The sequence below is a fragment of the Phalacrocorax aristotelis genome, chromosome 1 (assembly GCF_949628215.1).
Source record: "Phalacrocorax aristotelis chromosome 1, bGulAri2.1, whole genome shotgun sequence".
Classification (NCBI taxonomy): Eukaryota; Metazoa; Chordata; class Aves; order Suliformes; family Phalacrocoracidae; genus Phalacrocorax; species Phalacrocorax aristotelis.
The window spans coordinates 168,688,305-168,703,748 of record NC_134276.1 but is presented as its reverse complement, the minus strand read 5'-3'; the positions used below and the strand labels follow the sequence as shown (position 1 = coordinate 168,703,748).

Below are 15,444 nucleotides of genomic sequence, written 5' to 3'. Positions count from 1 at the left end.
AAAGATTATGGAATGAAGTGGACAGTTTTCCCTCTTGTGGCTGGATTTAGACTAATACTAAAATATATGCATACATTCAGATTTGAGACCTTATCTACATAGTACTCATAGGCTTCCACAGAGAATCGTTCTGGGGAGGTGTAGCACTGAATTCAACAGCTTTTCTGTCAAAAGAAATGCTGGGGTTTTTCAGGCTTTTCTCCCAAAGTTTAGACTGTCTTACACACTTAGGGTAGCCTGTAGGATTCTTTTTACTTAAAGAACCATATTTTAACAGCCACGGGTACATAAAGGCCAAAGGAAGAATGATATTTTTATTAGAGATGAAATGGTTCAGTCTAGAACTTAACCAGTGTATTGGATTAGAAGCTTACAACTGGGAAAGTGGGAACTTTATTTGACTTTCTGGGGGAAAAGCTGAAGCACTTCTTGGTCCTTTAGCACATAATTTTGACACATCTTGAAGGAATTACATTAAGATAAGAACTTGGAGGAAACACTTTTGTTAGCAAGAGCACTTAAAAATCACTGTCAAGTTGATGTTACTTTTTAAACTATGAAGGTGATTCAGTTGAATATATTACTTTCAGAGAAAAATAATGAGACTCTAATTACCACCTTTTCATACTCCTGGGTATAGAGGTTTTCAAAAGACACTACTGTCTGCAGGAATGATGCTACATTTTGGAAGCACGGATCTTTGTCTAGAGAGTAACTAGACATCAGTGACAGTAATCACATTTACATAGCAATATCTGGTTGTGCAAAAGCTTCATTATAAGCTTTGGTGAATTATTACACTTAATGTAATGGAGGGCTTCTAGTTGTCTCATTCAGAATTATTCAGCTATGGGTATTTGCTTGGAGGGAGAATAGAGAAGCTGTTAAGTAAGTTCCACTTAGAGTAACATTGGTGATAAATTAATATTGTAACCATGGGGTGCTAATAAGTTGAAAAAACTTCTCTATTAAAGCTATTTGGTGTTGGTAAACCTACCTCGTCATGGTGTTTGTGCCGTGTATTGGATATCAGTTAACTGTCAGACTCCCATTTAGCAGTTCAGAGAAGCCCTCCTGCATCTATTGATGGTGAGGGTTTTTTTGTCCTTCAACAGTCCTGTTGCCATAGACCTGCCTTTAAGAAATCTTTGTAATGTAAATAAGGCCTTGGCTAGGACTTCTTAAGAGTTATGAAATCTTGAAAGTTTGGTGGGGGAGGGGAGTGATTTTGAGTTGGGGTGAGGGGGATTTATTTGTCCTCCCTCTGGTGGAGCATAGTCCCCTTTAGAGCAGCTTCTTGGTACTTGGAAAAGCTTCTCTTAATGTTTGAGAAACCTGCAGGGTCTGTAATGGGCTCTCTATCATGCTGTTAAATCATATCTTTAAGAATATTAAACCGTCTTGTTCTTTTCTGCAACTTTAGGGAAGAAGTGAGGAAATTGCAAAACTTGTGCAGCTAAAACTGCACACGTGAACACCTGAAGTATTAAAAAAAAAGATTAATCTCACAGATTTGTGTTGTTACTTTTGATGGAATAGGATGATGGGAAATAGCTTTTTTAAGTTGTTCAGTTTGCCACAATGTAGAAATCTTAAAGGATATAGTGGTTCCTAGAGAATGCTGCATGAGAAGAATGGCAGAAATTGGGGGCAGAAGCTTAAGTTTGTAGCCTTTTAAGTTCTGCCTCCCTTTCTTAAAAGGATACTGTAATGCTGAGGAAGTTAGGACTAATCAGCAGAACTTAAACATTTTTCAGCGTATGTTCCTTTAGTCTAATAAATGCTTTTTCATTACCCAATGTAAAGCAGTCTTTAATCCCTTTTGTGGCATAACCAACCCTTTCAGACCAAAATAAGGGTCTGTCACTTTCATAATTAATGTGCTGCCTAATCTCTTATCCAGCAGGTCTAGTTATGTATTTCAGCTTCATGAGCTCTAATGGGTATCTGTGTCATCACAGCAGACAACCAGAAGAGTATTGTAGGTAGTCTTGCATTAACTTTAGGTCTAGCTCTTGCTCTAGATAAGCAAAATGCTTGTTGAGTTGCACAGGCTGCGATCAGTCATCGTCATTGAAACAGCTTAATAAATAACACCAGCCATCTGCTTCCTTTAAAAAGAAAGACACAAAACATTGACTTGTAAGATCTTGGTTAGACTTATTGCTAAAGCCTGCCCAGTTGTCTGTCAGAGTTACGGTTTAATGAGTAATTAAGATCCATATGGTCCTTTATATAAAAGACGTAAGACATCAGTAACTTTCTTTGGTTAAAGCTGGAAGCAAAGACTGAAGGCTAGAAAATGTCATCTTAGGGCTAAGACGCCCTATTTTAAATACAGTTATACAAGACAAAAAAAAATGGCTCTGTCTACCAGTAGGCTACATGTTTTTATGTCTCAGGTGTATGGACTGATATTTGTTTAGAATAAATGGATGATCATAAACTATTTCTGTTGGAAGTGGCATTATATATGACTTTTGGAAAAACAAACTCTAGAGTCTTAGTAGAATGTAACAACCACCTTAAATGTATTGATAAAAATTACTAAGCGCAGGCTGATACATATAGGGGTTGTTATAAAAAGTTGGAGTAAAATGTAAAGCCTTTTGTAATGTTACTAACTAGAAAAATAATTCAAAGCTGTTTGTAGAGAATTGGGGATATAAATTTGATTTTAACCTTACATGCCAAAAGTTACACTTTTATATGAAAACTACTGTACATGAAGTCGTCGTGTTGCAAGATCCACCCAGTAACCTACAGCTGAATTTGTTGTTGTATTTTGAAGACTTGGAATTAAGTTTCTGTGTAAAATAGCAATGGAGTTTTGATGATTCCTTCCCTAGGTTTATTATTGTACTACTGAAAATTATCTTTTCTCCTATCTACTTCCCTGGATTATTTCAGTATTGGATATCATTATCTCTCTAATAAAATACAGTACACAAAGAACAGGGTAAGTAAAACAGTCTGGATGGAAAACTTGTAAGATTTGTGCATTCTTTGATCCACTTATTAGGACAAGCTTTTGTGCTCTTAATACTCTCAAGTACTCTAAAACTAGAAACTCCAGAAGCAATGCAGCACTGTCTAGTTAAAACTTTTGTTAAAACACTTGCTTAAATAACCCTAATAAGGAGGAATGTGCTGATGTAGGAGGCTGGTAAGCTGGTATTTCAGTTTTTGAAATTAAAAAATTAACCTTTTTTCCTGTTTGTTTTGTAGGCTGGAGTAAAGGGAAAGCTAGGCAGACTGCTTGGGATATTTGAGGTGAGCTATTTCTTTTACCTTTTAAAAAACAAGGGGTTTTTTTGTTTGTTTGTTTTGTGAGAGTTGATAAACTACAACATCAGACTTAAGTATTACCTGCTCATAATTTTGCAGTGCTACTGGAAATGCTTCATTAGACAGGTGATTTCCTTTAGTTGTTACACAATGTGTGAAGATTTGAACAGGAAGATTTCAAAGTACTTGGAACTGCCCTGGAAAGATTAAATTAGTACTTGGGCAACATCTAGTAGTATTTCATAGTGTAAACATCAGACTCTGAAGTACCAACAGCACAAGGACATATGCTACACATACTCTCTTAGTGTTAGCGTTGCCCACTTCTGCTCAGTTTCTAGACAGGAGCAGACTACAGAAATGTAGGTGTGAGTCTTCAGGTCATGATACATCTAGCATTGCTATGTTGTGCTGTATGATGGGTGAGAGTGGAATTCCCTTAGTCTGGTAGTTATGTATTAATCTTCACAATTTAATTATAAAACCAACTTTCAGGGGCAGTGTATTCCTGATAGGGATATCCCGTGTGAGATATTAGTTATGTATGACTAGCTGAGACAGTGCTAAAGGTGTTCCTGTTGTGAAGTATAGAAACCATGACAAAATTAGAGATGTTCCCATTTGTAGTGAGTAGCACTGACCCTTTTTCTGATTTGTTTTGGGTTTGAGTACACCTGGATGGTCCTACACATTAAAATCTTGTCTGTGTTCTAACTCTGCTGGTTAGTCTACAGCAGTATTCTGTATTTCCCAGCTCAGACTAAAAAAAGACAGGACAACTATCATTGTTGCCTTAAAACAGGGGCTGCATGGGATCATGATTTTTTAATAATTCAGCTGTATGTTCTTCTGAAGCCATCTACCACTATCTAGACCAGAGGAGATGAAAAAAAGTCTGTGTTGGGTGGCACTTTTCTAGTTTACTTCTAACTTAAATCAAGGCCCTACTTTAGTTTCACAACACAGCCCCACAAACAGTTGTTAGTGTCATTGAGGAGCCACTCATTGCAGCCTGGGGATGCAGAGAAAGCTAAGAGAAGATGGAAGTGATACTGCTGCTGAGACCTCATGTCCTAGACTACAGCCAGAAGGGATACTTGTTATAGATGTATTTCCTCCATTTAATAGTGATATTGACAAAGAACTGTCTTGGAGTATTTTTATTTTCTAGTAAAGCACAACAGTTTAAAACTATTAAGCTTAGTAGTGAAACAGAGTTAAGCAGGAATGGTTATTGGCACAAGGATAAAACGATCTGTAAGGGGAGCTAGGGCATAAAATCTCTTGGTTCTTAATATAGTTGTAATTGTATATGGTCCAGGGTTTTCTAGGAGCTCAGTTCTTTTCCAAGGGGCAATATGGTTTGGTTAGTCTGGTAGCACCTTTAACAGTGCACCGCTTGCCTGCTTTGGAGCTAGTGGGGAGTAATGGCTACGCAGGCCTCGGGTGGGCTGGCTGCGGCCCTGCCACTCTGCCCTGAGCAGACTTCCTCTGTCAGTCTCTGTATTTGACTTGCCTTGTTCAAAAAGTGTGCGCTTTCTAAATAGGTGGTTAGTGCTGCAACGTGGCAAACCTGTCGGGTGAACAGATGGTAATGATTTTAGCATTTGTCATGATTGCAAACATAGGCTATTTAATTTGCCTCACTTACTGAGTGAAACTTTATAGCCAGCATTGCACAGATGATCTGGCCATGTGATGCAGTGGTTCCATCTTGCAAAGGTTATTAAAAAAACCTTTCATCTAGGAACATGAGTTGCAGAAACAGTTTTAGCAAATGCACTCTACTGTGGTAACTTCAAGCATATGTAAAAGATAAGTAATGGGCAGTACTAGTGGACAACTGCTAATATTGAACTGGATGACGAAGAACATAGTTTGGTCCCAACTTCATGATCTTCAAATTTGGGTTTTTTCATTTGTTGGTTTGGTTTTTTTAGCCTAGTAAAATAGAATAGCTTTTGTTTCAAATAAAACTTCAATTTTCCCATCCTTTTGGGCCTACTCAGTACAGATGTTTGCTTAGTGGAAAAAAAAAAGAAAAAAAGCCAGGTTTTGCTGGCAAGTATCCTTCAGAGGTAAGTAATTTCTAATCTTATAGTGTTGTGGTAAGTCTGTAAGTAATTTTTTTGCTGAGAATTAAAACGTCTACTTCTAATATTCAAGCAGAACCAGGATCGGAAGCATAGGACGTATGTTTATGTCCTTACTGTGACGGAAATACTGGAAGACTGGGAAGATTCAGTTAATATAGGTAAACCCATTCTCTGTCCTCATGTGCTGCACTTAATTCGTTCATTTTCTGAAGCAATTCTTAATTCTGGAGGGGAATACTAATTCTGTTCTATAAACAGAAATTACTGGAAATAGTGATGTTGTTCTTCCACGCTTTTGTACACATATAACTAGGGCTGCTTCTGACATATTTCGTTACTTTTACATTATATTAATTAGGGTATTCTAAGTATTATGATGGAATAAACTACATTATTAGTTGTTGATACTGCTCTTAATTTGTTTTTTCAAAGGCCAAATCTTACACTCACAAATTATTTTTTTTTCTTAAAAAGTAGAATGTTTTGCTGTCTGATACTGTAGGGTTGTTTTGAAAGTGTCTGGGGGGGGGGAAATCTTTTAAAAGTTCTGGTGAGATTCTTTTCCCCCTGATTCTCCTGGGGGAAAAAAATTACTAGTGGTTACTTTCACCGTAGCATAATTTTTCAGTAGTGATAGTGCTGACCTTAAGAGGTATCTATTTCTATATGTACATTTATGCCATATAGATACCGCTGTCGTGCAGTTCAGTTAGATTAACATCCTTTGTGATGTTGTGTGGATCTTCCACTTTGAATTTAATTAGGTAAACATTAACTGGTCCTTAAGTTAAAAAAAAAAAAAAAGAAAAACTAGTTCGCTTGGTGTATTGTCCAGCTGAAATTTCAGTTAACTAAGAATTGGTATAAAAAAATTACTTCCTACCTTGATGGGTTGTGCTTTGCCCTTTTCAGGAGGTGGTGCTTTGGGGGTGTTCACATTCATAAACTTCGCACTCTTGATCTGTCAGCAAATGGCATGTAATTTTAAGGGAAGTTTCAAAACTGTGCTCAGTTTTTCAGGTGGAGAGAGAATGTTTTGTTTCCAATACTATCAAGTCGTGGGGAGTGCACCCTCTTAGCTCTGTGTCAGGTTCCCTGTATAGCAACACTGATGAGTGGTCCATTACTTAAGAGGATCAATACTGGCAGGGGTGGGATTGTTTTGAGGGCTTTTTTGTGCCTGGAACTGCCCAGGGCCTGTGAGGACAGTACTGGTCTGTTCCTGCTTAGTGCCAGGCTGTGGGGTAGAGGGGAGCATCCAGCACTGGGGCTGCTGCCGGCTCCCTTCTGGGGAGCGCTGCTGGCAGTGGGATGCTGGCTGGATGTACAGCCCTGGTGAGGCCACATACCTTGGTATTAAACATGCAGTTTAGAAATGTCTTAAGCATATAGATAAAGTATAGTACCTGTAACACTGTAAAACAGATGAAAAATAAAATTAATCCCACCTTTAACAACACAATCCTTGACCTTGTTTGTAAGTATTTTGAGAGGCCTCTAATTTTAAAGGACTAAACTTGTATAAGAAAGGTGATCTTAGGGCTACCTTACTAAGATAAGTCTTAGAACTTATCTAAACATATAGATGGTATAAGGTATATTAATTTTTAAAATTTATGGTTAACCTGAGTAACTCCATACATGGGTATGTTTCGAGTATGAAACACTCTCTAAAACAGACCAAGCCATTCTTCTCTGGAAGCTCCATGCATGCATGCATGTTCATTCTTCAGATTGCTTTTCTGCTAGGCATGACAATGTAGGAAGGCAGTATTAAGTCATTTAAATAATAATATCCTTTTTTGTAAGGACTAGATTTGGCTTTTGAGCATGTGAGCAGTCATATGAGCTTCTGTCCAGTATCTCCTTCAAGAGAGTTATCTGAAAGGCTTTATTACAAACTGCATTTCAGTAAGCTTGAGTGAATCTTGTGTTCATCGGTTCATTCAAGGTCTTTTCACTCTCTATCTTTTGCCTGACAACTTGAAGTTCTAAAGAAGATGGAGACTCCCTTTTTACAAGGAGTCCCATGGAGAGGACAAGGGGGAATGGACACAAGTTGTGCCTGGGGAGATTCCAGTTGGACACTAGAGGAAAATTTTTCACAGTGAGGACAGCCAACTATAGGAATAATCTCCCCAGGGAGGTGGTTGACTCGGCCACATTGGACACTTTCAAGAGCCGGCTGGACAGGGTGCTGGGCCATCTTGTTTAGACTGTGCTCTTCCTAGAAAGGCTGGGCTGGATGATCCCTGAGGTCCCTTCCAACCTGTGATTCTGTGATTCTAAAGTAAAAGAAATGAGAAAAAGTGAATGATCAGATAGCAACAAACGGTGCTGTTACAAATTTGTAACTCTGTTTTTCTTTGTGGATTATACTCATTCAGGAAGGAAAAGAGAATGGTTTAAAGTAGAAGATGCAATCAAGGTCCTTCAGTGTCACAAGCCTGTTCACGCAGAGTACTTGGAAAAACTGAAACTGAGCTGTTCACCCACTAACGGAAACTCTGTGGTTCCCCCTCTTCCAGATAATAACTCCTTATATGTCACTTCTGCACAGACTTCTGGGTTGCCCTCTACTGTGAGATAAACATTTGGATTACCTTTTTATTCATGTCGTCACAAGGGGAGACATCTGTGATCACGTGTAGGCATCTGTATAACTGTCAGTTCTAAGTGAAATATGTGAATGTGTCATAATGTCAAATTTATTTGAACATGTTTTTCCTTTTTAACAATGTAAAATAGTATTTCAGCAAACCAAAGCCATATATGGATTTTTTTTAAGATGCCTTAATAGGCCATTTTCTAAAAAAAGGAAACTTGAGTATATAAATTTCCATATCTGCTAAAATAAAATATGCATCTCAGTGGTGTTCAGCTTATTTAAGACTTGTCAGTTTTAGTCAGTAGTTCTGCAAGAGTACTTGCTTAGAAAAAAGCTTAAGCAAATAGTCTTATACTAAACTCTTATTTGGTATCCACAGATGAAGCACTAAGATCTTAAGATGGCAGTATTGGGGTACATGGGTGTATTGAAGGCAGAGACGCATTAAGTGTGACTACAATAAAGCACTGAACCACATTCAGCCCGTCGAGAGCAAAGGATACCAAGACTAAGCGCTGCTTGCCTCAGTTATCCAAAAGGTTGCCTTGTCCTATGCAATCTTCATGTAATTTATAACTAGAGCGAGGACAATAACTTTGTCGTGCAACTACCAAAACTGTCCACTATGCTTTTGTTTCATCACTTGGTCAGCTGATGAACTGTCATGACTTACATGAAAAGCACTGTAGATCCCTCTTCCCCCAGTGTTTTTTTTTTCCTTTTGGCATTTTGATCCGTGTTTTCTTTGTGGTGTAATTACACTGCAGGTTCCAAAATCTTCTGATCTTCAATGAGAAGCATTTTATGTAGTGTTCCTACAGTCTGCTGTAATGCAAAAATGTTCAGAGGAAAGTAAGACTTACCCAAGGGGCACCCACGTGTTAAAGAGGTCTTCCTTAGCAAGCACGTGTTGGAGGTGTCTTGCCCAGCAGGACCCAGCAGTGGTACCTCTGGGGCTTGGAGATAGGTGGGTTGAACTTAGACCAGTGGAGACATAATACTAGTTTGTATTATTCAGAAGGTGTGCTGAAAGCCCCAATTTTAAGTTAATGCTTAAATACTTCAGTTTTACTGTTTTAACAGCAATTGCTTTAGCTTCTTGAATTAAAAGCTGGCCTCTTGATAAAAACTTAGTTGGAATAAATGAGGTACAGCTGACAACTTCCCTGTTTTTCATTATTTTCTGCTTTTTCAGCCAAAAAGATGAAAACCAAATCCACTGTTGGTCTTAATGTTTTTGCCATAGGACTACTCTCTCTTTCTCTGTGTGTGTGTGTATGGTTTCTTCTACAGGAACACAATCTAATTCATACGAACATCCTAATTCTGAATTTTTTCTGGGATCTAAACCCAGCTGTACCTCCTCTATAGCCAGCCAAAACAGAGGTTGAGGTAGACCATTACCTCATGTGTCAAGTTTATTCTGGGTAAAGCTCATTCTCTTACGTAACATTTGAACCTTTGTAAATAGTCCAAATAGTAAATAGTGAGTGTAAAATGGAAAGTAAATGTAATTTAAACCTTTTGTTACTCAATACACAAATGGTTAACTTCTACTTTTTTAACACAAATTGTGTAAAATGCTGCTATAAATTAAACTTTTTTGTGCTGTTACACTTTTTTTAGGAAAAAACGTTGCCACAAGTTACTCCTTAGAAAACCAATCCTGTGCCATATGTAAATGCAGTGAACCTAGGGAGACAGATGATCTGATCTCTTAATGCTGCTCTCTTTGAAGAGGCATAAATACTACTGACAAGAGGCATGAGCCACAAAGCCGGAGACTTCTGAAATGTTGGGTAGGACGCTGCTTTCCATCCCTGTGTCTCCTATTCCAGGTCACTTCCAGAACTGGAAAGAACACACAACTCTGTTCAGGTGCATCAAAAGGTGGAAGCACTGCCAACAGCTTCACCACCCTTTTGGTCACGAGGTGGGGGCTGGGGAAGGAGTGCTGATATTTCAGAAGCGCACACAAGCGCATGCATGCTTTACACGGAACCTAATCCAGATCGGAACACCATTTGCTCAGCTCAGTTGAAACTGAATGGTCCATCAAAAGCACTGTTTTGCCAGGCGAAACAGAAGAAGGTGGAGTTGAGCATGCTGCAGAACATCTAATCTTTGTTAAAATCATACCCACAGTGTGTAAGGGTACCTCAGGCTCTAAAGCTGCCTTTTAAAGAACGAATCATTAAGCTCCCTTTTTTTGATCACTTTGATGCTCACTTTTTTGTTCAGTAGTCATTTTAACACTTTAAATTGAGCAAACTTGTACAGGCTTTCTCGTAACAAGATTATAGAATCTGTGAAAGCTAAAACAAGAATCCAGAGTTTGAGTTCTTTATTCATAAAAGTGCTTCTGTCTCTGTTTCAGATTCTTGGAATGAAACCAATCCAAGATTGTATGAGATTTAGTGGTAATGCATGATCTTATTTTGTAACTCTTGAATTATGTATTTGATAATAATGTAAAAAATGTACAGTATTGCTGTTGCTAACAAACTAAGAGTTGATTGCCTATAAATATTTTGGTTATTTTTTGGTCACACACATTTGAGCTGTTCAGTAGTGCCAGACTTTTTTTTTAAACAGGATTCATTGTATAAATATCTTCAGTCTCTATGCAACCTTCAGAATGAAGCTCTATTGTTTAGTTTGATTTCTACTCCCTTTCAAAGATAAATGTTCTGTGAATTATAAAGGTAAATTGAAAACACTTCAGTTACGCTACAGCGAACAACTGTAGTAAACAGGCAGCGGTGTAACTTCAGTCCTAATGAACTCTGACAGTAAGCTTCAGCAGAACAGGTCTGTGTAAAACCCAGAACAGGAAGGCTAAAAGTTTTTTCTACTACCTATCAGTTTAAATGTAGAAGTATTTTGGTTTTACATTCATGTCCATTTAAAGGGGCCAAACCTATTTCATACAGAGCAAATTTGGGATTTTTTTCTCATGCCATAAATTCTGTACAGTGTATCCAGACTTGGTTCACCAGAGGGGAAAGGGAAGAGGCAGGTTGTCACCTGCAGTTTTCAAAAAGTCTAGTTTGCGCTGCTGCTTTTCCTGGCTGTTAAGTCTTGAGGGTGTCGTGAGTTCGATTATGGTGGTATCAAATAGAAATAGCCTTAAAGTTTAAAACCATGTGGAGCCAGAATTCAGTGAAATGGATGTGCTTTTAAACACCACAAGAAATACTGAGGTATTGCAGAGACGCTGTTAACGTGAGAAATCTTATTTTGGTGCTTACTGCACCCCTGACTTAGCCTAGCATTGGTCTGTTAACAATGTGCTGGGGGGGAACCATAAAAAACCCAAACACCTGAGAGGCAAAGACTTGGTTTACTTACTAAAATGGTTTGTGAAGTGAAAACTGAAGGGAAGGGTTTGGGGATGGGGAGGGCAAATTAAGTTGTAAACATTTTGACCTGCTTGCATGGATTTTCTCTAAAGGTTGATGTAAGAATTTTGACTTTTTATATTTGAGAAATATCTGAATAAAATCTAAATTAGTCCTGTGGATGGTATAGTCATTCCATTGCAAATACTGCCACAGAAGCATTTGTGCAAGAGTCTTCCATCCCATCTAAAATACAGCTTTGTCTGTTTCTAACTTCTTGCCTCATCCTTGCACTAGAATTTCAGCTGGCCCTGTGGAAGAGCCCTCTGAAGAGCTTACCCCAGCACAGCTGCCCTAGCTCGCTGTACTGCTCTCTCCCCTGTGACTGCTGCCTGTACCAGTGAGATCTCTAACTCTCTACTTCGTTACCTTCACACCTGCCACTTGCACCATACTCATGTATTTAATATCTGTATAACAACAGTGAGAGCAGCTGCATCAGATCAGACCAAAGGTCGATCTAGCCCAGTGCCTCGTTTTCAACAGTGCCTGGAGGAATTAGTAACAACAGGACAGTAAGTATTTGCCTAAGTGCCCCCCTGCCTGCCACCATTCACAGCTCAGGATCCTCCCCAGCCAGACAGTTTCTTTGTGCTGTTACAAGGAATGGATTTCTTTTCCCTGAACTTGACACCACACACAACCCCCCTCCTTAGAACACGTATGTGTCTCATCCACCCCAGCCTGGAGACCACTGCCGGAGCTCAGCCTGCTGCTGCAGACCCACCTTCCCTTGCCTTGTTCTCTGAACCTGCTTCCTTCCAGAGTGTTTTGACAGTGAGCAGTTACTCTGTTCCCTGCTCTATGAGACTTCTGACAAATAGACAGTTACCATACATCCTTCTCGGCATTTAAGAGGGTTTTACTGTGGTTGTGGCTGGCTCCTATCAGAATGTGTCGCATGCAGCGTGTGAAGTTGGGCACACAAGCAGGGGTCGTGTGTGTCAAAGCACAACACAGAGAGAAAGGCAAAATGGTTGACTTTTCCAAGGCTCAGAAGATGGTAGGAATTTTCAAGCTTTCAGTCGAATATGTTTGGGTTTTTGTTTAAAACTTACCATCTTACCTGCAACGCTGTTCTGGCCTCAGTACTGCCGTGGCATTAACCTAGGCCCTGCACGCTCAGCTCAAGCGACGAAGCCAGCGCTGTGTCTGCATCAGGAAGACAATGCTCCACACAAGGAATGGCATTGCCTCTTAACCTGCAAACTCAGCAGCCACGGCCATGTCCCTGCTTGTGGCAACATGAGCGCTATGGGCTATGCACCACCCAGAACAACGCGCTCGGACAATTTTCTGTCCCTAAATAAGCAGGAAATGCTGTTCAAAGAACTGGTTTAGGAAGGCTAGAGACCGCTGAATAAACCTGCTGCATGATCAGCTGCCATTTGCCTCATGGCCCACACTGAACCTTCAGCAGCTCTCAGTGGGTAGCACTGGTTCCCAATAGCTTTCCCTCGCTATTTGTTACCACCAGTTCTGAAGGACAGCCAGTCCGAGGCAGCACATAACAGCATCACGCGCTGCTGGCCTAAGCCCATTGCCCTATGCGACGCTTACCCCGGTGCTGCCTTACCTGTGGCCTGGCGCCTGTTGCACCCAGACAAACTGAGGCCCTTGCCCTAAGGGACTTTTTGCTGCCATTCAATTAACTGCTTAATTGTCCTAAACACTTCCTTCCTGCGTTCTGGGCACGCCACTAGCACAACCTGTCTTTGGGTAAGGCAGGCAGGCAAACATCCACGGCAACTGAAGAAAGGAAAAACACCATTAGAATCACCTTACTGGGTCTTGTTCTTCTGAGAATAGCCCGCCTTTAATAATTGTGCATGGGGCGTAAGACAACAGGCACCTCTCCAGAATTTTATCAGTACCCATCCTAGGCCTTCAGCTCTAGCTGTAATAACAACGAGCAGCTGATGGGGAAACCACAGCAGCAGTACTTCTGAAGGCACAGCAGGTATCCGGGCTGAGATGAGCACTCCTGCTACAGCAACACCTGACCATCACACATGAAATCTCAGGTTTGTAACTGACCTTGCAAGCCTGCCTACAGAAATCGTGGACATCTGCACTCAGGTACCTGTCAGGCAGGGAGGTGCAGATTAGGCCTGAACCAAAAATACCCCTTCACAGCAGCTCCGAAGACAAGAGCCCAGTCTACACCAGAATATCTGAAAAGCAATTTTGCAACAAGTACTCCAGTCAGAGATGAGTTTTCCATGTAAAATAATTTATATTTTCCTTTGTAAAAAATAAAAATAATTTTAAAAAAATCTATTACATGCCACACTTACACTAATCTCTTTATCTGAGAAGGCTGATGCGGGGTAACATACAGAACCTGCACCTCCCAGTGCTCTGCCTAGAGGTGGATTCTTGAGTATTCAGTGTCTCAGCGATGGGCTGATGAAAGGTGACAACTCCCTAGCAACAAACTGAGCTACCCCGATGAGTCACCTTAGGACCTAAATCCCTTTCCTAACACAGGTCATCCAGTGCATAGAGTTCAGCTGACAGCTTCCACCATCCCACCCTTCACATCAGACCGTTTTTTATCCTTAACTTTCTGCCCTGCAGACAAATGGAGAATAGGCTACTTGCTCACACCTCATCCTAAGTGTCGAGGGGAGTTTATGAAAGCAAACACCACGGATAAAGCAGTTATGCTGCTTCGTGCCACCTTCTAATGTACTTCAGTGCAACATAACAATTAGGTATTTGCTTTAAAAATCTTCCTGCACACCCTGACAGGAAAGGTTGCAATACTCGGTACAAAACCGATCATAGCAGATGTGTAATTAGCTTTGTGCCACGCTCATAACGTAACACAGTTAAGTAAAGATTATTACCTCAGTTTGATTGCACTAGAAATTGTACAAACTGTGCACTTCAGTAGGAAAGTCTTGTACTAAAAGAGGCAGATTAAAACAAAAGCATCCTCTGAGCTTGTGGCTCTTCTCTCCCCATATGAGAGAAGGGGGGGAAAAAAAAAGCCACAGCAATTGGAAAGTAAGTTATGAGAGAAGTTACCAAGGTTTATCTTCCTTATTTTAACAGATATTAAGGACTGTTAGGAAACTGTGTTGCACACCGATGGCAGCCCACTGCAGTTAAATGAAGCTCAGTGCCTAAAATTGATGAATAATCACTCTTCCTTTTATTTCAGTGTTATATTACATTACAGTCAAGACATGTTATTGACAAAACCTAGCAGACATTTTACTTTAAAAGTAACCCTTGAAAATAAAAATCCCAAGAAGGAATGTACATAAATCGAGATGTCACATTTTTTGATGTTACTAGTCCATTAAGATGCTTCACAATAATCTCAAGGTGTTGGAAATATGCTTTCTTAAAAGTTACAGAAGCAATGTTTCACTTGGTTTAGACTAAAGTCAGCTAAGATACAAAAAGCCTGTTCCATCAGATGCCAGTGATAACACACTTCACACCCATGACAGAACATGGCTGCTCAAGAGACCACCACTGAATGGTTTTGCAAAAATAAAACCTTCCAAAGCCTCCTCTTGATCTGAAGGAAGCTACCGCCGAAGTACTTTGCACGTGTGGTTTTAGAGCCCATGCGATAACCCCAGCTCAACGGCTACGCAGTTCCTTCCAGACACTAACACATAAAATGTGATGTCACCGCTCCCGCTCAGGATTTCAGGACATTTGACACAGCACCAGTAACACCAGAGGAAACCCATTTATTTTAAATTTACTGTAAATTTATCCAATGGACATCCACTAAATCCACTAAAAATGGAGCTAAAACTAGCGCTCCCCAAAAGACAGCTGCATTTGCTGACCAGCTGTAATGGTGGATGTAACAGAAGTAACTCTGAGTTTCAGATAATGGCTGTGAATATACACCTGCCTAACTGAGGAAGAAGTTCTATGTAACTGGTTTTGAAGAATTTAGCCTAAGGTTCACACATCCCTCAGCATTAAAATAGAATGAAATTCCCAGCTTGGCTTTATACAGGGCTCTTAAATCAGATTTAAATAATTATTTAATATTCATCATCAACTTTAAAGGATTAAA

At 39.9% G+C, this 15,444-nt stretch overlaps 1 protein-coding gene across 10 annotated transcripts in view; it reads left to right on the top strand.

The window, feature by feature from the left end:
* The window catches only part of NUDT4 (nudix hydrolase 4), a 31,089-nt gene extending 19,576 nt beyond the window's left edge, over positions 1-11,513 (top strand). For 5 of the 10 annotated variants that reach the window (XM_075080653.1, XM_075080655.1, XM_075080660.1 and 2 more), the window contains 3 exons: positions 3,229-3,273; positions 5,458-5,542; positions 7,772-11,513. In XM_075080653.1, the coding sequence (XP_074936754.1) occupies positions 3,229-3,273; positions 5,458-5,542; positions 7,772-7,974 (333 nt within the window). In that variant the 3' untranslated portion in view covers positions 7,975-11,513. Of the gene's footprint in view, positions 1-3,228; positions 3,274-5,454; positions 5,543-7,771 lie in introns of all 10 variants that reach the window. The other 5 variants (XM_075080652.1, XM_075080654.1, XM_075080658.1 and 2 more) reach the window with 3 other exon arrangements.
* The last annotated feature ends 3,931 nt before the right edge of the window (positions 11,514-15,444 follow it).